This window comes from Nyctibius grandis, chromosome 8 (genome assembly GCF_013368605.1).
Source record: "Nyctibius grandis isolate bNycGra1 chromosome 8, bNycGra1.pri, whole genome shotgun sequence".
Lineage (NCBI taxonomy): Eukaryota > Metazoa > Chordata > Aves > Nyctibiiformes > Nyctibiidae > Nyctibius > Nyctibius grandis.
In genome coordinates this window covers 38984921-39011409 of record NC_090665.1, presented here as the reverse complement: position 1 = coordinate 39011409, position 26489 = coordinate 38984921, and the positions used below count along the sequence as shown (strand labels likewise).

Sequence of the window (26489 nt, the reverse complement as noted above, 5' to 3'; positions counted from 1 at the left end):
CATTTTCCCAGACCAAGGAGCTGCTGAAGACTTAAGCTTTTCAAGTAGGAAAGTATGCAAGCACATATTTTGCAGCACCAGACGCTATTGAAAGAATAATGGACCCTTCCCACATTCAACTCCATCCTTCTTGCACTGGCTCCCAGACCTCTGGAGCCACTGGGCTAGCCAATGATTACATTCTGTTTCTCTTCTGTAACTCTTCCTAAACAAAATGTTAATTGAGATGTTGATTTATAGAATTTAGATTCCTTTGTTAAGGCAGTGTAGTTCAAAGTAGCCTCTGGCTATTTGAGGGGATTGATCAGTGAGACAAATTAGTGCTTGCTGGTATGTTTTTCCTATATCTTGCCCTTTGAGAAAATAGTATATATTTCACGTTTAAGGAGTATGTCTCTTGCATGTGTTTTTTTTAGATGTACCCCATGATAGTGTAGCTCTAGAATGCAGGATTCTGTGTATGTCTTCTGATTTTATGTTATTATATGAAGGAAGCAACCTGAAAAAAAAAGTAGACTGGCATTTTTTTGCTGTGCCATTGATGTTTGTCAACTGAAAAGAAGGGTTATGATACTAGGGATGTTATATAGATTCCAGGCTTTCATATGAGACGGGGATAACCTTGTGCCTGGGGTAAAAAATGACTTCTCATGTCCTGGACATCTGTTCACTTAAAAGGTTTGCAGAAAAGTTGTCTGACCTTACTTGTCAAGTAATCTATTCTTTTCTTTGGAAAAAAATAGAAATGTTAATCTGTTTGTTTGTTGTAGAAAACCATTAAAATAAGTAACCTTTGTGTTTACAGAGGAAGAGTTCTCTTGTTCTACAGGTGATCTGGTGCCGGAAAGGCTAAAAGTTAACATGTGAATTGATGTGCTGTCACCTGTTTGCACTAAGAATGTCTTGTAATTAATATACAATATACACTTCTCTGCTGGGCTCTGTGGTCTTGAGAAGTCCACTGAATCTTTGTCTCTAACACTTCGCTTTTTAAAATGAGCGCTGTATTACTTTCCTGTCTCATAGGTGCACGACTCATGAATGTTTATGTCAGTACTGTGAATGTAGAATGCTGCTCTGAGTACAGGGTGTTAACTGTTGGCTTTCCTGCATTTAGAATCAGAATGGTGCTTGTCAAAATGACCTGCAGGAAGCAGCTGAGCTACAGATCATGTTTAAACCTAGATTTTCAGTTTCAGCACTTGAATTTCTGCATGTCAGACGCCAGTAGTATTTAAATGTGTTATTGTATATTTTATTGCGTGTTATGTTGTTACGTGCTGCTATTCTTATCACTCCACTTTCTCTAATTTCCTTTCAATGTACTAATTCTCCAGTTTTTCACACAAAAGCACTGAAGGTACAGTGAAAAATGAAATATACTTTCTTTCGCATAACAAGCCACTACTCCTGAGTGTACACGATGAAGTTTATAGATAGGTGGTTCCTTGCGTGTGCACGAACTGGTTTTATAAATGCTGGCTTGAGTCTGGCAAGGCTTGTAGCAGTGCACCTAAGCTAATGTGCCAGAGGCTGTGGTGCTGCCAGGGCCAGGCTGGGCTGGCAGCGGCGTGGCTGGGTGGGCAGAGCAGATCCTGAACTAGCGAATCCTGCGGAGACCCAGGGCGCACCGTGGGAGTACCAGAAGGACTTGGTAGGAGCCAGTTCTGGTGCAGAAACAATACTATCGCCTGGGCTTTCTTGGTTCCATATTACTCTGGATAAAGGAGAAAAAGCAGTGTTTGTTTCTTTAATCCTTGCATTTGTTTGCTGCTCTCTGCTTCCAGTTTGGCCACCTGATGGCAGCTTTTAAATTCTGAGATAAGAATTGTGTTTTTGTTACCCATATGTACAGCTTTGGTCAGCACTTCCAGGTTCCAGCAAAGTACAAATATCAAACAAGCGTTAATCTTTTATAGTTGTTCAAATAGCTTACTTTTTACAGTAGAAAAGTAATTCCCTTTAGAAGGTGATCCCTCCAAACGACTAACTGCTTTCATTTCTTCCTAAACATTTTTAAAAAGAATGACAACTATTTTTTACAAGCTATCTGCTGTAAAACATCTTCTGAATTTGATTTGGCTGCTGTGTGTGAGATCTGCTTCTTCACTTTTTTTTAATGACAACTTTATCCATAAAGAGAAAGAGTTAATGTTTTCTGAATGACTGGTTATGGTCATAAAACAAGGTGATACTGCCCTAATAAACAGTGGCCTCATAAAGGTCATGTGTATAAGTGAAGACATAATGAACCTGTAAGCCAAGAATGCCATGAACAGCAGAAATGCCAAACACTGGAGCTGAAGCACAGCTGAGTAACTTGCTGCAAAGAAGCCTGTCGCATTACCTGTTCCTTTATTTCTGTGTTTTGAAGTTGTAACTAATAGTTTCGCCATCTTGAAGCAATGGATGCAAGGATATGAATTTGTGCATTTGAGAAAGGTGTTTAGTATTGAGCACAAGTCTTTGAGTGACAGAAAGCTCATAGACTGCAGCACAATAATTTAAAGGCTAGTTTTGCTTTGACACTCTTTCTGTCCTTTGGCTTCTTAATTTTCCTAAATGAAAACATGTTGTGTCCACAGTGGACGTGACTCACAGATTCCATTCAGGACTTCTGGAACGCTTCAGTCTTTTACCTGCCATGTGCCTGTACATCTACTGCTGATTTCAGCTCCTCCAACAATGACAATAAGAAAACTGGCCATAAGTGTTAATTCAAGTCTCAATGGAAGTATCCAGAGTCTTAGGTATCTTAGGATACTGCTCTTTCCTAAGGTTTCTACGTATGTTCACATGTAGCTGGTGAGTGTTTTTCATCATTGATCGGTGCCTGAAAAGTTGTTGTATGGTGAAGAGGTGAAAGCTGCACCAAGCTGCTCAGCTTCAAAACAGTTGAAAGGAATGGGGATTAGTTGAAGGTGTGCTGCACTGTAGTGATTTGAGGCCACAACCAATCGTGTGCTGTGCACGTGGGAGAGCCAAGGACAACTGCAGTGTATGCAAGTGAAAGATGTTGGGGCTGTATCTTTGCAAAGGCTTATCTAATTTCTAAGTGTATGTTTGCTGGTCAAAATTGTTGATCCCTGCTTGCTGCAGGCAGGGTAGAGCATGGGTGTGGAGAATTAGATGAAGTTATAAGGAGGAAAAAAATTGATGAGCCTTGGAAGCATTCCTTGCAGGTAGGCACTGACCTGAACTTGCACGTTGTCGCTAAAAGTGGATAATACCTTCTTATTTACACTCCCAGTTAAATATTTATTCCCAAAATTCTGCGATGTTTTGGCTTTTAAATCTGATGTAAGGAAGGACAAGCAGACAAAGTCTGTACTAACGTGAATCAAAATACAGTGAGGAAAAAAGTGTATGAGAACCCATTCTAGTAGTTCTCTTGTTACCTTAAGCAAAAGTGTCCCCTTCACTGACACTGTTTGTGTCCCTGAAGAGAATCCAGTGTTCACATCTCTGAGGAACTAATTTTGTCATCCACTTGAATAGTAAGACCCAAAATTGGGATTAACAGTTATCAAAAAGTAAGAAGCAAGTGCTCTGCTGTTACTTGATCATTTTGTGCTTACTTGCTAAGTTAAGATTTTCACCAGTTACATTTTTTTATGATTTCTGAGTACTGTTCATTAATGTAGTTATTTCATTGCTGAATAATGGCACGTTTTTATGCAGTGCTATCGCTTCTAACTTTGTTTCAAAGGAGAGGTGATACTCCTTGCCAGAAGTAGAACTGTTGTGCTGTATGGTTTGTACTTCCAGAAATTCCTTCAGGGCTTCAGTTTGTATTTGATTTTTGGCTGGTTTGCAAGAATATATGATCCAATCGATCCAGTCACATTTTTAATTGAAAACATACATAGTTTGTATATATTTTAAAAGGATCATTGGCGTGGAGGAAGAGCCCATGAAGGTGTGTTTGAGAATTCTTACCTGCACCTGGGCATAGAAAAAGTTTAGGAAATAATTTTGTATATATCCATTGTGTGTTTGTTTCTTTTTTATCAGTGTACGTCAGAGGTCCAAATACAAATAAAGCGTGCTATGTGGGCTAATTAAATCAATGCCTCTGTGGAAGAATTTAGTTTCTGGAATTGCTCTTGTAAATCTGAGATGTAAACAAAAACCTAGTTATTTTTATATCATTTCCCTTTGCCTCATGTACGTGATTTCTGGAAGTTGGAGAGTTTTATATGTTTATGCCTCTTTTTATAGCAGAATATTTGCGTGTCTGAATTTTTATTGAAGCATAATTCCTGGTTTCCTTAAAGCTGAGCAAGGCTACTGTACAGTGGGAACACCCATTAATTTGAGTTGCTGTGAAAGGCTGTTCATTTTAAAGCTGTCAAGGCAGCAAATTGTCCTCAAGTGTTTTTTCATTAAGGGTTGTTTGCTGCTTTTGAAGAAACGGCTGTTTCAGCCACAGAAAGTAAATCGGGAACTTTTCCTGAAAGAAGGATGTGCAAAGAACAGCTTTTAGGCCATGGGATCTTACTGTCCCTCCTTCTCCTGCCCCTGCCTACCTGGGGACAGTGCAGGCATCACTGCATTTTATTATGTTTCATTTCAGCTGCATGCCGAGATGAGCAGTCTCCAGGGACTCCATTTATCTGAGGTTGGCTTTAGTTTGTTCTTTCTTGGTTGGTTTTACAGCTTCCTCATAGACTCTGAGCTCATTGTGCTGGTTCCTTTAAAATGTAGAATGCAAAAATAGTACCTGTCTTAAGAGTTTAGAGTGGTGAGACTCTGGAACAGGTTGCCTAGAGAAGCTGTGGCTGCCCCCTTCCTGGCAGTGTTCAAGGCCAGGTTGGATGGGGCTTTGAGCAACCTGGTCTAGAGGAAAGGTGTCCCTGCCTGTGGCAGGGGGGTTGGAACTAGGTGATCTTTAAGGTCCCTTCCAGCCCAAACCATTCTATGATTCTATGATAAATGGACTGTATGATTATGGATATGGCCCTTGTTCCCATTCAGTGTTAAATTCCAGCTCTTCAGTATAAACCTATTTTCTAGTGAATTCCAGTATAATCAAAAAATCCACTGTTTGTGAGGAGTGCAGCTTCCTTGTGTGAATAACCAGAAGTGCAAAAACTCCCTTTTATTTTTAATAGCAAATTATTTTGAGAGCAGAGCCCAGAAGCATGGGATTTTTAGAACTAAACTAGTCTTTTAAGGCTTCCTGTTCATTTTGGTTGTGCTTATTGCTGCTTACCTCTCTGATTTTTTTTTTTTTTTTTTTTTACCTGTTCTCTGCAAAAGCAAACATTGTAGGCTTGGCCCTTTTTATATTACTGATATAGTCTAGAGGTTTAGCACAGGTCTTTATAGTTACAGATCGTTTCTAATACATTTTTCTTTTATAAACTAAGGGCAGGACTGTACACGAAACCTCTGTTATTGTATTTGTGCTTTGTACTCATGTACTTGTTGACTGTTTTACAAGCCAGTAACGTAGTAGCCACAGGCTAGGAAGCTTGCCCAGAAATCTGGCATATTTAATTAGTGCTAGTAAACAAGCAGAGTTTCAAATTTAATTTTTCCTTCTTTAATTCCTATAAACCTCAAGCCATTTAAAACTTAATTTTGACGCTAGTTTCGTTTATGCAGTTGGATAATACTGAAACAGTCCACAACCACAGACGGAATAGTCCCAGTTTCTTCCAAGCAAGAAGGGAATAGAAGTTGTTTTGTTTTAATAGTATTTGAGGTTACTGTAAAACTGTAAATTATAATCTTCAGGTCATCCATGACCTATTTTCTTTTTCTTTCTGTTAGGCTAAGTGTTTCAAGGTGAGGAAATTTTCCTACTGTTGGTTTAGCCTTGTAAAGGAAAGGGATTGGATTTGTTGCCATTGTGGTCTTTGTACAGAGAGCTGTTCTGAGCAAATTGTGGAGAAATCCCAACTCTGTTACTTGCCATGGCCAGTTTATTGCTTCTAGGCTGTGAGGTTTAACTCACTACCCAAGGTGGCATGAGCACCAGAGGCTTCAGTTGCTGTCTTCTCTCTTGCTTTTCAATGCCAGCTTATGTTCAGTGGTGAAAATGGTTCTCTACCACTGCTTTCAGTATTAGAGACCACTTAAGTCTAGAGTGATGACATTTCTGCGATCTGTTTCATTGCTGAAGCTACACTGTCTCCAGACAAGTAATGTGCAGGTGTCTCCTTATCACAGCAATAAAATACTTGCTAATTTTGGCCAAAAACTGAACTTTGTAACTGAAGCTAAAAAAAAAAAAAAAATAGTATTTAAATTGTGAAAATACACAGATGAGCAGTGTCTTAATAGTTGTCCAGACAGCTTTTTCTTCAATAATGTGTGTTTGTGGGTTTTTTTTTTTTTTACATGAACAGTGGCTGTAGCCTACTTATAAAGGCAGCTCCCACCTTCTGTATGAAGAGAGCTAGCACATGCTGGGCTCTGCGGAACAGCAGTCTTGTTTGCGTGAAGTTTCTCAGTCAGCAGTAACCATCCCAGGGAAGGAAGCTAACCTACTGCTCAAAGCACTGTCTCACCACATTCAGTTCGCCGGGATTTTCTTCTGTCCTCTGCAATACTCTAATTGCCATATTATCACTGTTCAAAAGGAGTGCAATTCCTCTGGCCCTACCTTAAGCTGTTATTCAGGTCCTAGTAACAGGTGAAAAATGAGAGAGATTTTTGGAAATCCAGCTCTGTCCTCAGTGCAGTGTACGTTTTTGTTCAGTTGGGCTGAGTGCTGTAGTGCTCCAGCTTTAGCATCCTCCTGAAAGCATTTTAGGTGTAAGCTCAGTTTCTTATAGTAATATGAAGCAGCAACTTCTGTTATAGCTATTAACAAATCTGGAAATTTTAGATCATGAGTAATCTGGTCTAACCTGAAACTAGTCCAGTGTGGTTGTAACCACTGTGATTGCTTGTTTAAAAAATGCAAATTTGGACTTTGGGTGGAAGTTAAGCTCTTCTTGTGGTAACGATAGATTTTTCTGTCTTGTCTTTTTTCCTATTTTTTCCCCCCCGATACTTATGTTCATCATCCCATGGTGTTTCTAATGGTGTTTTGTAAAATGCTAGTTAGTTATTAAAAGAATTAATCATAAAGTTCTTTTGGGTTGAAAAGATGAGAGATGTCTGCAAGTGGCTTCAGTCTGACTTCAGTTTTCCTTTGGTTTTAAATTCTGCTGTCACTCTGCAAAAAGAATGCTACACTTTCTAATTTTAAGGCTTTGTTTTAATGAAGTTCTTATTTGATACTGTCAAAATATTAGCTGATAAATTAAATAATATAGGTTATTTAAAACTAGAAAAGAACACAAGTATCTCTGTATTTCTTGTGTGACGTTCCTATCTCTTGGAGTATTTCTTCACTGCAGAACTGGGCCGTACTCCAGTGCTGATGTTGCCCCAAGCCCTGATGGCTCTGTGTCCTGAAATCTTGCGGCTCAAGGTTGATGCCCTAAATCCAGGGTAGCATGTGTCTGAGGATGTATCTGAATACAGGGGCTGAGTCATTACTTCAGTGTAGCCAAGTTGGGAAACCTCTCTGTTTTTCTGTAGGGAAGCAGGATTCATCAAGTCTGACTGCTGATACCTTAGTGTAATTTCCCCTAAAATGTATTTTTCTTCTATGTACCCATTCAGCGTTGCTGAGACGTGGAGCAGCCTGTGTCCTGGCTGTCCCAGCCAGGCTCCCTCTGCAGTGGCAGCAGAGCCAAGTTCTGTGCATGCTTTAATTTCTGCCTGAGATAAAGGTGTTTTCATTAATTGATTAAATATTTGGCACTTACAGTTGTTGGGGTCTTGTCAGAATGAAGCGTGGTTACTGTGTTGCCAAATGCTAAAGTGACCAGGTTTCAGTGGAGTTGAGATGTGAATAGGTGCAACTGTAAAACCTTACCATGATCAAAAGTGAGGCAGAAGCAGTAGGTTCCAAGGGGAAATCAAAAGGAAACACAGGTCAAAGCACCAGCTGAGGAAGCTACAGACCCTTGAGGAACAGGAACTGAGTATAATTCACTTACTGTGGGTGAAGGAAATGAGCATTGCCAGATTTACTGCAGAGGACATCCTACATGGGCTGGATTTGTGTAGGTTTTGGTAATTTAAACTATAACACTTGAATTTTTCCCATCTTTGGATTCAAAGCTCATGCCTTCTTGCTTTCTAGACTGTAAGTGTTGGGGGAAGCCAGATGCTTCTTTGTCTAACCCACAACATTTATTGTTCTTTTCTTTCTTCTGTTCTCTCCCTCTGTTCTTCCTTTTAACCCTCATGACCTGCTTTCAGACTCTTGTCAGGTTGTTTTCCAGTCCCATGAAATTTAACTCTTTTGAATGCAAATATCTTCTAAAGAAAGACAAACATGCACCTTCTGTCATAACAGCCCATTTTCTTGTCAAGCAAAGATCCAAGCAAAGGAAAGCGGTGATTGGGTATGGCCTGTGCACAGTAACAGGTTTAAAGAGGGATTTTTGATTTTTATAAATTAATGGTGCAAAGGTAGGTGGTTTTCATGAGGTACCTGGAGGGCTACTGACAATGGGAAATTCAAAGGCATGTGTGACAGCTTCAGTTTGTCCTGCTTTTGGGCCCTGTAAAATAAAACAGAAATGCTTATAATGCTTATTTCCACTTTGTTTTTTCCGCTTCTGCCTTTGCTTGGAATTTAAGGTCAGGAGAGGGAGTGCCTGTGTGCTTTAGTAGTCTGAACGTATGTGCTTACCTTAAATCCCAAAATTTTGCATATCATAGATTTTAAGTTCTAGCCACTAGTAAAACCCACCTCACCTGAGAGGCACAGAAGCTCTTTGGAGCCTTATTGAGCGAGGCTGCGATCAGGCAGTCGCGCTGCCGAGTACGGTTCTGTTGGCCTTTGAGTCTAGGCCAGTGACATAAAGAAATTGTGGCAGCCTTGCTGTGTTTAAGCCATATATTGCTAGTGACCTACAGCTTTGACCTAGTATTCAGTTTCACTGTTTCCCATGCATTTACTGTAATTATTTGATTTAAGAAAATATATCATATGTCTACTGCTCAGCCCTTCGGGAACTAGCGTAGGAGGGATCAGCAGGAGCTGCTGTTCTTCAGTAGCCTCTGTACAATCCTCCAGCTTCAGTTGTTTGCTTAAAACTTGTTCCTCTTTGTGTTGTCATCCTTTCAGCCTTGGCGATTTTAGGGAACAATTATTTACTAAGGTGAATTTCCACAAAGCAGGAAGCAAAATGAGCTGAAAATTGGAAATTATGAGGGTTGCCAGGTGCAGACTTTCAGTTCTTTCTCTCTCTTTAGCAAAGAAAGCATTTCCCAAAGCTTGATTAAATCTCTTAAATCACAGTTTAGCCCAGCATAAGAAAAAATAAGTTCCAATACCAGATCTGAACCAAGTGACTAAGCCACGTCCCGTTGTGTTAGAATTGAGTTGGTTATAGTGCACAATAATCTACTTTATTGTCATCCTGGCCTTAACTGTAGCATAAGATGATTACATTGAATGTGTATAATAATAAGGCTTACACTTTGTATATACTGCTTTAAATATTTTGGCACACCACAGAAAGAACCTTTACGTGCAAGGCTTGATTAATCCTTTTCCTCTGTGTATAGAACAAGTAGCTGCCAGAGCTCAAGGGTAAAACCTATTAATAATGTCTCTGGCAGTCCCCGCCCTCCTTCGCCGTGTATTATCTTCTGTTCACACCAAACTCTGGACTTATTATCATTTTGGTCTCTCTCTTTTGCTTTCCCAGTTCCTACATAGCAATTGAGGTATTTTAGCAGACTTGAGTCTACTATAAAAGTGTCTAGTATAAAATATTTGCATTTTCTCTGTATTTTCAGTGGAGGACAGGGAAAGAGAGAAAGGGCAGGAGGATTGTGGGGAGCCTGGCCCCTGTGTTATTTCCTACAGCTGTTAGCACTCACTAGGGCAGAGAAGACCCTTAGAACCAAGTTTAGGGAAATGCTTTCCCCAGCAGCTGTGTCTGGTGTGCACCTGGGGGGATGCATGTGCACCCAGCGACGTGGCCACGCACCCCCCAGAGTGTGCTCCTCAGATTTGGAGTGGGTGGGGAATTACTGTTGTTCTCATTTTTCATATGGGGAAGCTGAAGCAGGGCAAAGAAAAACATTTTATATAAGGCCCTGGGGTGAGTTGGCTGTGCAGCCATCAGCACCCTCACTGTTCAGCATAGAAGTCGAGAGAGATGTTAGCGTTAAAGCACGGTGTTGGTTCTAAGATAATGACTCTTTCTACGGGAGGTCACGCTGGCTTATTGTAAACCATTACTGACCTCGAACAAATATTAATCGTGAGTTCTGACTGCTAACTTACACTCTTTATACTAGAGAAAATGATTTAATCTTTGGCTTTCAATGAAAGTTGGTTCCTTTACCAAAAAGTTTTCAGCATGTTTTTGTCAGAAGTACGTTCATAGTTTGTATTATCGTCTCATGGGTATATTAATAATATAACACAACAAAGAAAAATGGCATGCGCTGAAGGTTTTAAATGAAAAATATTTATTATTCGGAAGGCTTTCAAGCAACTTAGGTCATTAGAGCAATAAAACATTTTCATTTGGAAAGTGCTTCCCATTCCTGATGCGATGTGTCCTTAGAAGCAGCAGCCGTGCGGATGGATCCGTGGGTAGATACCGGAGAAGCTGCGAGCATGGCGTGTCCTCCCTTGCCAGGTCCTCAAGGGACTGAAGTGCTTCTTACCCTCCTGTCTTTGTAAATAAGGTTGTTACAAAACTGGAGGAAGGGAAACAGCAAGGGGGTGCCAGGGTCACCCGGGGCCACGGCGCGTTTTGTAAGACACCTTGAAGTATCCTGTGCTGTCTGGAAACCCGGGGGGGTTGCTTTGCTGTGCCCCTTTCCAGCGCTCTCACCTCACCGAGGTGTTCCTCAGCGCCGGAACCCAACCAGCTGTTCCACCCGAGGAGCAGCATCCTCTCATGAAACCCTGCTCCCCCTCCGCAGGGCAGGCCGGGGGTGTCCGGGAGGCCCCGCAGGCCGGGGGCGGGGGGGTGTCCAGGAGGCCCCGCAGGCCGAGGGGGGACCGGGGTGGGTGGGGGGGTGCTCGGGCCTGCGCCGCTACAGCTGCAGCGGTTCAGCCCGGAGGTGGCAGCATTTCACTGGTGGGCAAAGGGGGCCGAGGATACAGTGGGGACATTCATTTGGCGAAAAGAACGGTGTAAAAAACAACAAAAAAAAAAAAGGGTCATAAGGTGTCTGGGATTTTTGAAGAGCCACCGTAACAGTGGTCTTTTATTATTAGTGAGTTTGCAGCCAAGAGCTGTCCCGTAAATGAGCAATGCGATTTAGGGATTTTTTTTTTTTTTTTTTTTCCCCTTTATAAGTAGGAATGCTTGAGACATTAAAGGTGGTCTGGCAGCTTTTGCTGTGAGACTTCTCTTCGTGTTGATCTGTACGCTGGCTCTGTATGAACACGAGAGCACCACCTCCACTGCAGACAGTCAGGGGTCAGCAGCGTGTGTCTGAACTGGATGGCACGCTGCTTCATGCAAGAATACAGTACGTAGCGTGGGGGATAGGAGGAATGCAGTAGACTGTTTGGCTGTGTGGACTATGTGAGCTACCTGCAATTAATTAGAAAATAAATGAGTGTGGAATGTGTAGTTTGCACTTAGCGTGCTGTTATTTACTTATTTGGAGGGATGGGGAGGAAGATGAACTAATACCCTATAAGATGTAATTCAGATATTGGTTCAGGAGCCAGGTTAATAGCAGGTATGATTGGATTTTTATTGTGTCATTGCTCGGATTAGTGTTAGAGTATGGACAGCCTCAGGTCCTTGAGCTTATTTAAAGATCTTCATGTTTTCCGTCAACAGCTGTATGAAGTTAAAAGGGAAGAGGCCATGGGATTTCTCTTTCTCAGCTAGTTTATTTGTGAGGTGGTGAGGTTAATGTGGCAATATCCCATGCTTAGTAGAGAGGCTTTTTGGCTTTAAGCATTGTGTGTGCTCCCATCAGATTTATGATTTTGACCCCAGCCTGGCATTATCACACTGTCAGTGGGAGTGCAGGGCTGGTTTGAACCTCCAGCTCATGGTGGTAATCTCTCTTAATTAGTTTACAGTTGAAACAATTGTCCGTCTTTCTGCCTTTAAACAAGGGAAGTTTGCTCTATCAGTGGTTGATTTCCCTGAGGGAGGAAATCCTGAGAGAGGTTATCGGGGAGAGAAAAGCTCTGGGCTCCACTTTCAAAGCAATGCCATGTACGAAGCATGCATCAATCCTGTTAGTACTGCTTATTATTTCACAATGGCGTGTCAGGAATTACGGGCACAGACCTTTCTAAGGACTCTTGCAGACCTTTATGCACTCTCATCCCGAGTCAGGATTTTGTGGAAGTACGTGCTAATAAAAGCTAATTTTACACATTAAATTACAGTCTTTGAAATAGCTCTTTTAATTGCTGATCTTTCCCTGACTTCTCCGCAGATCTCTCCGAGCCTCTTCATTGTCGACTTTCTGTCAGGGAGCCCTCCATGCTTCATCATTAGGGCTAAAATCGGCCATCACTTAACATAGCACACAGAGCTTACAACTGGGAGCAGCCCCCTCCCTTGCATGGGAGCGCAGACAATAATAGACACTATAGCAGCGGCGCCAATGGGAGTTCTACCATGTATTTTAATGACTTGTGCTTGATTACATTTGCTATGTTGAACCGAAGTTCATTTAGTAATTGGTATGATTCTTAGAGGGTTCACATTTGACATTCCTCACTCATTAAAGAGCTCCAACAATGGCTGTTACAACTTTCATCTCAACGGTGACCCTCTCAGATATATATCCAGTCTTTTTCTTTTGATAAACCACCCAACCCGGCATTCATTAACACTTAACCATCTGCAGCCAGCCCCTCCTAGTACCTTCTCCCTTGCTTTGATGGTATAATTAAAAGCCTTCTGTATTATCTCCCTTAGAGCGATAAGTCTAGGTGCGTCAGCGCTCTGCACATGCATTGTTTGTTATTCGATTCTCTCTGTATCAGCTGTTCCTCGGACGGGCTCATTTTTCATATGTTGTAAAGATTAGCTGATGGAGTGAGAGATCAGAGGCATAAGAAGGGAGTGTGGCTTTCGATATTAGTAACCAGATGTTCATTTGAAATGGTGATGTAGTTTTCTGTTATCTGTTAGATTATTTGGCTCCTTTGCTTTTACCTGAAGATAAACTGGTTTAAGCATTAGTCAATGAAAATTAGCATCATCTTTAGTGGCTTGTTATGGTAGAGTGCTCTTATCAGTCTGGTTTAGTGTGTCTATTCTCTACTTGAGTCTGGTTTACAGAAATCACAGCTTTGTTTATACATGTGCCCAAACTTGCCTGTTTGACCTCTGAAGCTGTGATTGTAATATTAATCTATGGGACTATTTTGTTGCAAATCACTTAGGTGGTCTGTATTTCAGAGGATTTTCATTGTGGGACCTCCCTCTTGTCCAGCATGATGTTCTGTTATTGTTAGTATATTCTACATTGAAAGCTAACTCAGAGTGGCATTTCAGTACATCTTGTTGTCTGGCTGGTTTTTGTGGAGTTTTTCTGTGTGTGGTGGAGCTGCAGCTAGGATAGCACTGTGCTACTGGCTGTCCACTTGCACTGATTTTGTATAACTTTGTTATAAAGTTGCTAAGCTACAGAAAAACTTGGTACAATACTTGCATGCAGATACAAACTTCAGCCCACAAATCCTCAGTACCCTGCAGTGTAGCTAAATAGTGTTATTCCAGTTTGCAGGTGGGGAGACTGGATGTGTGAAAGCTGCACAGACACTGGCAGCAGAACCAGCATTTATTGAGGAATTTCTGTTTTACACTCTTCTGCTTGATGTCTAGCCCTTGCAGCCTCCCCCTGCCTTGCACTTAAGGGGGGTTGTGATAGATCTTGAATAGTGAGGGAAGAACCTGGCATTCTGGCACTAAAGAAGCTGTGTCCTGTTTGCATCTTCAAGTTAAGAATTGGGTTTTTTCCTCCTATTTTTCCCTCTTCTTCCCATGTTGCATCCTTTTCTATTTATTTTACATGTTTTTTGCCTTGTTCCATCGTTTTGTTCATTTTCCCAGCTTTTGTCCCTGCTCAATTTCTTTCCATTTGTCTCTTTCACCCATTTCAATAAACTATTATATTCATTATATAAATACAAGGGAGTTCTTTTTTTCTCATAGAAGATATGAAAATTCTTCCTCTCATAAATACACAAATTGTGGAAACCATCCTCAGGATGCAGAGCAGGAGGGAGTCTGCTGACTTCCAACTGCAAGACCTCATTAAAATTAGTGGATTCCCTATCCTCTTTGCATAAGGAACATTGCTATTTGGGCTGACTTCCACAGCAACATCTGGGCCACTGATAACATCAGTACTGGAGCATTGCTAGGTGAGCTCATGTTTTGTTAATGAAGTAATCTACTGAAAGTGCATATATCATTTTTTTAGTACCACATACTTTACTGCAAAGTGTCATAGTACTATTATAAGAGCTTTCCTTTGCAAGTGGGACTTAAAGAATTTCGTTATAGTTAATAATATGTGTAGCTTGAATTGAATGGCATGCTTGAGAAATGCCACCTAAATTATAACATTTTGAGACTTAAATACTTTGGTAGTTCAATGCATTAATTGAGAAATATACTGAAAAATGGCTTACTAGAACAGCTGGTATTCTTGATAGCTTTGATGTTACTAAATATTCGGTGAGCTAGTATTGGTTTACTACATATATATATATATTTATATATGCCCAAGTTGTGAGTGATCCCTTTGCTGAGCTAACTAAATAATAAAAGTGATCATGGTCACCAACATCTGACTTCAGCTTGTTCTGGATTAAGCAAGCAAAGGTTGGATGGAATATACTGGTAAGATACGTTAATTCAAACTTCATTATGAAATCCAGTCATCAAAGGAGGAAAAATTAAAACAGAGGCAATTACATAAGTGGATTGAAATTTCTCTCCTTAATAGCCTCTGGACTGTGAGTACAGTTACAGATCTCTTGAACAGCCCAGTGTAGTCCCTGACTGTTGTGTTTTGTCATTTTTAATTTGCAAACTAAATATTCTTGTGGCTTTTCTGTCCTGAGAACTAGTGGTGAGTGTTCAGACAGACAGAACACTCTTAAATGAGGCTACAGGTGTGTGGGAGGGAAAGTAATATTGGCATAAAATATCTAGCTGCTTTGAGACAGGTTCCAAAAAGGGTTTCCACTAGAGCACAGAATGCATGAAGAGAAGTAATAGAAGTAATCGATGTGTCTTTCTGATTTAAAACGTTGTTCTTAAAATATTGAAGCTATTGGAGATTTCTGAGTTTCTGAAATATTTACCTGCCACTCGTCTGAAAGCAAGGACTTCCCTGTTTGCCATTGTTTGGCTAATGATGAGAGGGAGTTTTACTGATCTTTTCCATCTTACTGGGCTGGATAGGCAAATGCTTTGTAATTGAGCTGTGGCAGTCATTTGTAATGTGCAGTGTAGGAAAGGTGAGCAGACCCCATCTCCTTCCCCTATTGCCCTCCAGGAAGTGTTGGAGAAAATACAGTAGTGTTGTTGTGTTTGCTAGCAGAACATGCATGGCCTTGCATATTAAGGCAGGCACTTAGCCAGAAGCTTTGAATTATTGTACCCTGACATTACCCACTGTAACTTTTAGCACTCTGGGCCCATTACTTTGGCTTCCTGCCCAGTAATGTGCAATTTCCACTTACATAAGAAGATGTAGCAGGAGTAATGACTCCTTGGAGGAGGTGTTTTCTTTCACAGCAAATCAGCCCAGGGCCAGCAGGTGTAAGTTTATAGACACAGTCCAATAATGGCAGCCTGCACGGTTCTCCTCTGTTAATCCAGCAGTAGATGGAAAGGAACAGATCTGCCTTTGCACACTTCTCACTATCCACTGACTTAATTGCAAAGTCAGGCTCTTGTAAATGGCCATGCAAAGCTCCATGATTTTCCTTTTTTTTTTTTTTTTCTTTTCCAGGCACCCCAGAATGCACATCAGAACCGGGCTGATGGATGCCCATCTCTACTGTCTGAAGAAATACGTGGTAGACTTCCTTGTAGAAAACAGGTAAGAAACCAAGCAATACACAAGGTAGTAGCAGGTGTTTGCATTGACATATGGTTCATACCAGAGCTTTTACAGGGAGATTTGTTTCATTAAACTGGCTAGCATGAAATAGAAATGTAACAGAAACCAGTTTTCAAAATGCTTTAACTACGCTAAAAAGAATGCAAAGCATTGTGTCTGAGTTTCTTATTCAGGCCTTTAAAAAAAAAAAAAAAATAAAATCTAATAACAGCAGAAGTGAAAGCTAAAATTTTTGCCTGTTTTGTGCATCCCTTGTTTTCCTAATGTATCTGTGCTTTTTGGCTGCTCATTTCACCAGGGCTCCCCCATTGTTAGGGCTGTGAATACATTTCTGACCTTTGATTTCCCCCACCACAGTCTGTTTTGGCCTCTGCAATCACCTTTTCTCTCCCCCTTCACATCCACCACCACTGCAGGTGGGCTATCTCTGTAGCATCCTATGTTTTTAGCTTGTGATGTTCCTCTGTCAAAACTCTGAGACCACCCACTGAGAGTAAGAAAAACATCCATTTATGGAAGCAGAGAAGGATCTTAGCTATAATATTTCATGAAACAGACTGAAAAAAAACCCCTGTTTATCTTTAAAAAACAAACAAATGAACAACCCCCTCACAGTAAGTAGTTCAGTTTTGGAATGATGTCCTGTTCCTAGACTTTTTGTAGCACGCTCATGCCCGTTACATATATTGAATGCTCCCTGAGTTCTCCAGAGTTTTTTCTCCCCTTTTAAGTAAGATGAAAGATAAAGGGCCTGACTGAGTGTTGTGTTCATAGTGCTATTTCTTAGCAGATAAACTGACATGTGAAAAAACATTGGGGGGGCTGGAATTTGTGATAGTCTTGACCATATACAAATCTGGTGATGCAGTTGGATACATGCTTGAAGGAGCTCTTCCAGAATAAGGTTCTGTGAATGAGTTAAAATTAAGTGGAAAATCTGTGTTAACCCCCAGGGCAATTTCTAACCATGCATAAGAATAAAGCTTATCCAATACTTTGATTGGTACATGGGGGCATTGTACAAGTCATTTTAATTCCCATTTGTGTATGGGAACATGTCTGAAAGGTGAGAAAGCTTCAGGAGCAGCAGATGCTTTAAAGCTGGAATGAGCCATTTATTCAGTGTATTTTAGAAAGTTGGTGACAGTTTGGACTTCTTGTATTTCCTGTGGTAGCATGAAGCAGTGTTTACACCTTTCTTTTGTCATAATACATGTAGGAGTCATTTATTGAAATCCTAGCCATCTAGTTTTGCTGGGATTAGACATTTCTGGAATATTAGACATTTCACACATTCAGTTCTTTTTCCCTGGTGTTTCATGCTGTTTGAATTTAGATCATTAGGTCTGTGGGACAAGGACGGTCTTTGTCAGACATGCCACAGTGCGTGACACAATGAGGCCTCTAAGCGTAAATAGTGGTAACTTCAGATTTCAAGGCTTTATGCTATTTCCATTGAAACTGGTGAGATCTTTGGCTTTGTCAGTGGTGGGATTTTACCTTGTATTAACCAGAGCCAGCAGAGTGAAATCCTGCTCTGAACTCTTCCAGTTGCCCACAGCTCCTCCTAGAACAAGTCTACTGTCGTTTTGCCAGTATGACCAGTTTTTTTTGTTTTCTGTAGAGAGGTCATTCTCTGTCTTCACTGTTTTTTGAAGCTGTGCTTCTTTTCTGTGACACTTCCATGACAAATACGTAATTACAGCAGCTAGACAGCATTTCTTAAGACCTGGTAGCAACATCTGGGTTACTAATGGCAGGTAGCTGCTTCATTCTCTTTATTACACACATGCTGCTTATTCAGTCAATTGAGAGAGAGAGAGAGAGAGTCGGTTGCAAGAAATGTGCTTAACTGGCAAATCTGGGGAATGGGACTTTTGCCATGAGGAATAACTCGGGCTTTCAGGCTTCTGGCATTGGTGGGCATTTGCAGCTTGTTTTTCTTCTCTGAGGAAGGGGAGGACAGTGCACACCCAAAGATCTTTCCATGTTTGGCAGCAATACGCCAGGACTTTTGAAAGACCCTGTGGAATATTTTTGCCTCAAAAGTACTGACATCTACATAATTGTTTGGGTTTAAGGATTCTTTTTAATACTTTGTTTTTAGTCTAGAGAGAACCTACAGTAAGATTTTGCCTCTCTGCAATTCCGCACCAGGACTGGAGAAGCTCAGATGCCTTGTTTAAGTTGTGCGTGTTTAAAACTAACAGCAGGGACTGAAGTGAACAGTGAAGCTCTTGTACGGTGCCAGGAAGTACTGACACAGTGTACTTCCTCAATATTACAATATTTACATTGTGTTAATATTTTAACAGTGGGGTTTGATGGCAGGCAGAACACCTTTTTTCATTGTTTGTAGCTCCGTGAAGCATTTACATTTTTTCAAATTTTATTTTGACATACAAAAGCAGAAAAGATGTTGCCCAGCAATAAAAAAATTCAGATCCTACAGCTGGCTATAGCTCACTCTTTTGCAGAGGAAAATTATGATTACTTCCAGGTCAAAGAATTACATGAAAACTAATGTGGTTATGTATGTGGGATCTGTTGCTTCAAATGGGATAAAAGCCCAGTGTAGTCCCAGCTTAGCTGCAAAGATGTGGCAAGAACAAGCTCTCCCCAAGTGAATGTAGTTTGTATATAGCTGCACCTGTAAGGGTAAATTGCATTCCTCAACTTTGGTCGGATTAATATTGTATGTAAAGTCCAAAGTCACAAGTGACTAATATGAAAACAGGGAAAAGAGAACATGAAATGGCTAAACCTTTGTTTTGTCTACATGTATGAATCTTGCTTTAGGATTTGGGACAACTTTGTTGTATGATACCTCTGGAAAAAGGCTGAATTTATTGTTCAGTTCCAGAATGAAGTTGTGATATCAAGGTTTTATCATCACCTCAGCCACTGTCTTGCAGTGTGGTACTAGACAGGTCCCTTAATTTTTCTATGCACTTGTTTCCTCTTCTGGGTGGGATTGTTTAGAGAATAATCACTATTTGTTTGGCAGCAGTGAGATTCTACTACGGGGGATGTTAGGAGAGGTCAAAATACTGTTTGGTAGTCTGTAACTCAGTTCGTAGTCCTTTAATACATTTTTATGAACTATTTTAAAAGGACTGAATAGTAGATTCTCCTGCCTGAAGTTTTATTGCACTATAGCAAACCAAACAAATTCTCAAGTTTTAAAAAGCAGAGATCTCTAGTGCCTTTGAATGAAAGTCAGAGGAAATGGTCTGTTTATTAGAACCCCCTCAAATATGTATGTCCAGACAAAACCAAAAAAAATATCATGCCCCTAATGTTGTTTAAACCTGAGGAATTTATTTTTCAGGTAATGAAACTGCTTTCTTTTTCCTCTCCTAGGAGGAAAAATGCATTTTGGCAGTTAAAATCCCCATCTCCATCTCTCTCTCATCCACTAGTTCAACACTGCATCTTAGTGGAATTGAGTCTTCAAGGGTATGACAGTCCTACCCTGTCCGAATTTACCAAGGTCAAACATTCTTGGTTCCACAGTGACTTGGGGAACAGCTGAAGAAATTCTTTCCCCTAGCAGTTTGTTATTCCCTGCAGCTGGGATTTACTCCTTCCCTTCTCTCCACACTCGTGCATCAGCAGGGCAGGTTGATTATCTGAGTGCTCCTTAATCAGCTCCAGTGCACTGGCAGCCTCTGCCCAGTGGTGCCAGCAGGAGCACTTGGAGCTCTGCCCTGGGATGGACATCTTCATCCTTGCATCTGCAGTGGATACCTGGTGCTGACGACGTCTGGGTCTGTTCCCACTAGATTCACTAGAGGTCACGGACCATACTCTGCTACCAACGAGATTTATCCCGTCTGAACAGGGACTGTGATCTCAGTGTGAACAAGCAGCAGCTTGTTTGGGCTGAATTTTCTGCTGATTATAACTGTCCCTGTTTTCTTTTCTGCAGAGACCTTTGGTTCTTCCCCAGGTTCCTTTCTGCATCAGTGAAGTTAGAGTTGCTGAGGTTGGTCTTGGTTTGGCAGATATAGAGTCCGCCAAATCATATCACAGCTTTGCACGGGAGGGAGGTCGGTTAAAAAATCTGATCTCCCTGTATTCAGGCGAGAGCTTTTCTTTCCTAAACATTTCCTTTTCAGAATAAAGCTAACATGAGGATCTTATAGGTGCTGTGCTTTGTGTTGTGGGGAAGACGGCAAGCGCTAGCTGTGTGTGTTGCAGGAGCTGCTCTGCCAGCACAGGGCAGGGATAGTTGAAGGTGAACACCTGCACCACATGATGAACTGCACAATATTGCTTTTCTGAAAACTATCATTAGTTTTCAGACAAGCTGAGCCAGCAGGCTAGACAGAAGCAGAGGCTGTAGCTGGCTGGGGGCACGGCTCCACCCCACAGCTGGCGGGCCTCACACCCCTGGGGCCCTGGGGTGGCAGCCAGCACAGTAGCCAGTCCCCTTTTTTTGGCACTCTCCTGAGTGCTAAGTTGGAATCCTGCCTCGCTGCTGCATTCAGGGCAGATGGAAGAAGAGAGTCCTTATTCCCTTTCCCCTGTGAACTTCGTCTGTAGGAGAGGGCAGGATCTAGGCCTGTGCTTTGTGAGCCCAGCATGTTGCACAGGCGTGCACTGATATTTCTTTACTGTGTGCTGACAGTTTGCTTGCTAACAATCCCAGCAAAGCTGCTAGCAGAAGAGATGTGATCGAAGTGAAATTGCATGGGAGTTTGTGTTCTGTTTTTCCAGAATATTTCTAAAGCTCTAGCTGGGTGCAATAAGACACCTGATTTGGAGGAGGGCGAGAGGTAGAGAGAGATATAAAGCAACCCCTTCTGTAAAGTTTTAACATGGAAAATTCAAACTTGCTTTGGAAATTTAAGTGTTGAAGATGTATGTCTGTCTATATATCCTGTGTATATGCTTAAAAACATATGTAATATGCATTTATATGTATGCATGAATGGCGTTGTGCCCACAGTCAGGTTATACAGGTATAGATGACAATGTTTGTTATATGTGTAAGGATTTCACCCTGCTCACAGCTGAAACCTGTGGGCACGTGGAGGCTGCTGTTTTCACCTCTTATTCAGGTAAACCAGAAAATCTGAAGCCAGATCAAGGTTGCCTAAAACAAAGCAGTATATGGCCCTACTTATTAAGTTACCTCCCAAAAATGACTTTTGTCAATTTTCATCAGTGCAGAGCTTGTCATGAATGTGCTAACCAAACCTTAGTTACAGCTTGGGCACATGAAAAGCTACATTTAAAAATACTAACTCTCAAAGTTAAGTACTTGGCAGTTAGGAAGTGTCACAGCTGAGGCTCCCTGGGCAACCTTTTGCTTCTGTATGTGCCACATACTATGGTGCAGTCTCCAGCTGCATGACTATGTTTTTTTTCCCCCTCTGTGACCATTGCTCCATTTGTTGCCTGAGATGCTCACTGAAGGTGATACTGTTCACTGTTGTATGTAACTTCTGTAGTTCAGGTGAAGGTCACCAGCATTATTTGCTGCTCGCTGTTTAAACCCTGTTCTGAAGATAAGGTTAATACTTTCCTTTTGGATTCTTGGTACTCATCACTGATGCTATAATGCTCTGCACACACTTCATTAACTATCTTTCCAGCATGCATATTAGTGAAGTAGCAGTCTTTCCCCATTCTGAAAGGGGGAAACAATGGCACGCAAGAGCTGAAGTTTGAAGCATCTTTGTCTTAAGTATGCCATTTTTCAGTCCTTAATGTTATACAGAGAGCTCTTAATGTTGAAAGGATCTTTTTCATTGATGACAGCTGTCACAGGGTGACACAGCTCAAATCAAAAGCACACAATCAGTGTCAACCTGCAGAAATTAGACTTATGTTCTGCATTCAGCAGCATCTGTAAACTACTCTGACAGAAGGGAATTTTAAAAAAATGTGAAAAATCACTTCTTCAGACATCATTCATTTGCCTTAAATATTAGCAGTTCTTTTCTCCTCTCGCAGCCCTCTGCCTTGTACATTTAACACACATGTTCTAACAAATGAGGCAGGCGTTCTTCTGCCTCATTAAACAACCTCGATTCATCCCCAGGGCGTAGTCCATCTTTACATTGGGTAAAGAAGAGATGGAGATTGGGGAGAGAGGAAAAGTAGGTGAGTGTGTTCTTAAGGATTGTGTCATAATGTGTACACGCGAGGTCTTAATTAAGGTTGTATAAGCAACGTAGTTCTAGATTTTCTTAATTTGCGTGCCCAAATGGTTACCCTGATGTTCTTTTAAGTGTGTGTATATATATTTATATATGTGACATTTTTAGAATTAATCAGTGAGGCTACTGTGACTCTTGCTAATGGAGTAGCTGTTATCGACATAGATTTATCACCTTTCAGGTCAGTCAACAGAAGGAGATGGGATACTCTAAACTTCAAAGAATATCCAGCTCAGCCTTTGTAACCTTGGCCTGGAGCGTGCTCTGTTACTTTGTGGAGTACTGCATGAGCAGTTCAGTTACCTTGCAGAAAGAGAGAGAGAATGGAGCATGCCCAACGTAGAAGGACTCAAAAAAATTTAGCTGCAAAACGGGTCTCTTCCAAGCATGTGCAAACAGTGGTTTTTCAGACTTAGCCTGATGTAGTATGGGCACTTTTTATGTTTACAAATGTAACGCCCTGATGAAAACACAACCTTGTGCCAAATTGCAGGCATGGAAGTGCAAGAGCTTTTCAGCAGAGCAGTTGAAATATTTTTAACATGGACAAAACAAAGTATTCCCATAATTTCGTTCTTGGAAATAGCTGAGACATTTTTGATGGAGTTATCCAAAAAAAATCAGCTTCAGGCAAACACCTGGCATGGGTAATTTCAGCCAAAACAGTTAAACTTTGGCAAAGTTTACAAACAGATAAAGACAGAAACTTACAATAGGAAATACTGGGCAATTTATCTATAGGCACCCCATTTGCACCACCTCTGAAAGCTAGTCATCTCAATTTTTATGAAGGCGGATGATGCCACTGTGTGTTTGCTCAGATGTTATGGCTCCTCTGTTATGCACCAGAGTGGCAATTGCATTTTCTAACATAAGGAGATCTTTGGACTTTGTTTCAAAATACTATGTCCATATATGTAAAACAAAGTTGATAGCACGTATTTTTCTTATACATTAGAACATTTAACATACTTTCATGGTCGTCTTCCCCCTTTTTTCTCCCCTCTTCCTCCTAAAAGGAAGGTAAAATTTTTATTGTGTTTAGTAATGTGTTCTGCAAATCACCATTTTGTCCTGAATCTAGCACTTCTGAATTGTTGGGTGTAGAAAAAGCCACCATTTCCCTTGTACAGTCACCTGGGAAGCAGGCAGCTCTGTTTGTGGCCAGAAGGAATGATGTGTGGTACTGGAAGGGCAAGAATAATAAACAGCAGCACTGTGGTCGCTTTGAAAGGTCTGAGTAAGCATTCGCAGTGCCTTGTCCTGGGAACGCTGAGTGCTAACATCTTGCTTGCCACCAGGGAACTCCACTTTCCCTGGGGAGCCCTCTGCTTGGGGTGCACCCCGTGAGAGGCTGAGCTGGAGCTAAGGACACAAATTGTCTCTTCTGCAGTTCTTCCAGCGCTCGAGAGCTGCCTGACAGAATTCGCCAGTAGAGAAACTCAGCTCTGAACTGAGCAAATTTGCAGTGAGCTTTATAGCCAAAGTCAGTATGATTTGTTTGCAAAGTTAAACACTGGGGGTTTTTTTTTTTTTGAACTGCTGAAATAAATAAGAGCAAATCGTGTGAGGTCATAGCGCTCTGCCTTTCCAAACTGCTTCAGCTGCAATCCCAGAGCAAGCTTCTCTTCTCGGCTCCCCTCTGCTGTGTCCAGAAAGCCTCTGCTGGGCCAGCACTGGGAGGGGTGAGGAAGGTTTGCTGTCTCGGTGCTGTGTTCTGAGATCTGTGGCTGTGAGAAGAGCTGCAGTTGGAGCCATCCTTCTCCCCGATAAATGGCAGGGGCAGTATGAGATCTTTGAAAACTGGAGGTGCAAGTGACTGGCTCTGAAGCTCCTGCTTGGATGGCTGTGTGCTATGCTGTACACAAAGGCCCCTGCAGGTTTATATTAAGGTGCTGCCCAGACTAAACCAGTGCATTTTTTCTTTTTCCCCTCTAAATGCCTTTTTATCATTCAGGCTGTCACCTGTGTTTCCTGGCAAGGGCTGCTGGCTGGGGGAGGTCTGGCAGAGCTGAACACCCAGCTTTGGTGGTCTTTGTGTGGCTGCCTGAAAGATGGCTTAAAACAGAACCTGCTCTGTGAATACCTGTGAGTTAACATGTGTCAGCCGTGTGGCTGGAAGGTTTCTCCTTTGCTGTAAAGAGAGATTTTATAATGAATACTTTCCTTGTGATTAAAATGGGTAAATAAACAAATAGCTCCTACAGGAAGTATACTGTGTGAAGACAGGGCAAATAGATTGTAGCTTTCCAAACAAGGAAAAGAAAAAGGGGGAAAAAAAACCCCGCAAGCTCCTCCTTAGTGCATTTAATCTATTAGAATGTGAAATGGCAATTTATCTTTCCTGTTTCCTTTCCTTGTCAAACATATCCAGCTGCTGCAGCTTTCTCTGCTCCCTGCTAGAAATGCCAAGACTTGAAATTTGTGGATGTCCTCCTCCTCCAGAGTATCATTACAATTATCATCTTTCCATGGTACCAATCAAGCTCGCTCCTGAAACCTCAGGGGAAAAAACCCTAATGATCCAAACTAGATTTAAACAAATTATGACTTTCAGCAAATCAATTCTGTAATAAATACGATTCCTTTCCCTGTTAGCGGACTACCTGGGAGCAGACATATCTTTGAATGTGCTGAATTGGAGCTGATTAACTTCATGAATAGCTGCAGATCTTTCTGTGAGACCACGATATGCCATAGTGGCCATGTGCCTGAGATATTTGAAGCATGCTTGGTCACAGCACAGTATTCTGTGCATGCAAGCTGCTCCTAATGCAAATTTTTCTACAATAAATGTTAAAATTTGTTAATTTTGTTCTCTAACTGTGATTTATAGCATCAGATAGTGACCCTTTGGATTCCCTATGAAAAGTGAATGTAGGGAGGACATGAAAAAGGTCATTCAAATGTCAATGCAAATATTATAGAATCATAGAAGAATGTAGGTTGGGGAGGGACCTCTAGCAGTCTCGAGTCCAATTTGCTGCTCAAGTAAGTCTAACTTTTGTGTTGCTCAGGGGATTTTCCTGCAGTTGGGTTTTGAAAATCTCCAAGGATGGAGGCTGGGCCTTGTCCCAGGACTGTACCCCTCCCTGAAAAGTTGTTTTCTTTATGTCCCAACTGGAATTTCCCTTGTTGCAGCTTGCGTCCGTTGCCTCTTGCCCTTTTACTGAGCACCTCTTGGAAAAGTCTGGCTGTCTTCTGTATCGCTTCGCTTTTGGTAGTGAAAAACTGTAATCAGATCCCCCTGCAGCCTTCTCTTCTCCAGGCTGAACAAACCCAGCTCCCCCAGTTTTTCCTTCTGGGTCATGTGCTCCTGGCCCTCTTTGGTGGCCTCAGCTGGGCTTGCTCTGATCTGATAATAAACATTAAAAATTGTTAACTATTTTTTCCACTGTTTCATGCAGTTGCAGTTTCCTTGGGTAGCCTTCAGTCAAATTGACTTTTGTCCTTTTGTCTTCATACGAGACGTGGATTTTGAACCGAGGAGAAATGATGATTCTTTTATCCATCTATGTGTGCTTTTTTTCTTTTTTTTTTTTTTTCCTCATTGAATCATTGCCGCTTGGACAGTATCACCCTAAGCATTCTTTCATCAGTGCAGTACTTTTTCTTTCACACAGCACTACTTGCATGTAAGATAATACTTGAGGTGAAATTATTATCTTACCTTGCTGGACATCTCCTTATACAATCATATGTGATATCATGGTTTATTTCTCTTGCAGTGAAAAACATAATTCTCCTGTGTTTTCTATCTGATTGTACAACTTTCAAGAATTTTCAAGATGATCTTTTCCTTTCTTCCCCTCTTTTGGTTTGCTTCTAAATCTCCTTTCTTCCACACTACCTCAGTCACTGACTGCTCCTTCTGAAATGCTGAGTCCCCTTTTACTCTTTTTTTTTTTTTGGAAAAGAGAGAAAATAGTGATTGTTTCCCTACTATTCCATTTCTCATAGTTTTTGTATTCTAGGTGTTAGTTCAATGTCAAATTTCATTGCACCTTAGCCAGTCAAATGAAACATGGACAATGATAAAGATGTCTGTAACACTGTTGCTGACTTTATTATTACATTGAATTATCGTGATAGGAGACTCTTAACTTCCTGCATATAGAAAGGATAATAAATGCTACTAATGATAGTGCACACATGCCTGAATAGAGTAGCTAAGAGATCTTCATTAAGTCAGTGAATCATCAATCAATCAATAAC

General features: G+C 41.2%; 1 protein-coding gene across 1 annotated transcript in view; it reads left to right on the top strand.

Moving 5' to 3' along the window:
• EIF2B3 (eukaryotic translation initiation factor 2B subunit gamma) overlaps positions 1–26489 on the top strand; it is a 102722-nt gene that overhangs the window by 36710 nt on the left and 39523 nt on the right. The window contains exon 6 of the mRNA XM_068406673.1: positions 15994–16083. Within this exon, the coding sequence (XP_068262774.1) occupies positions 15994–16083 (90 nt within the window). The remainder of the gene's footprint in view (positions 1–15993; positions 16084–26489) is intronic.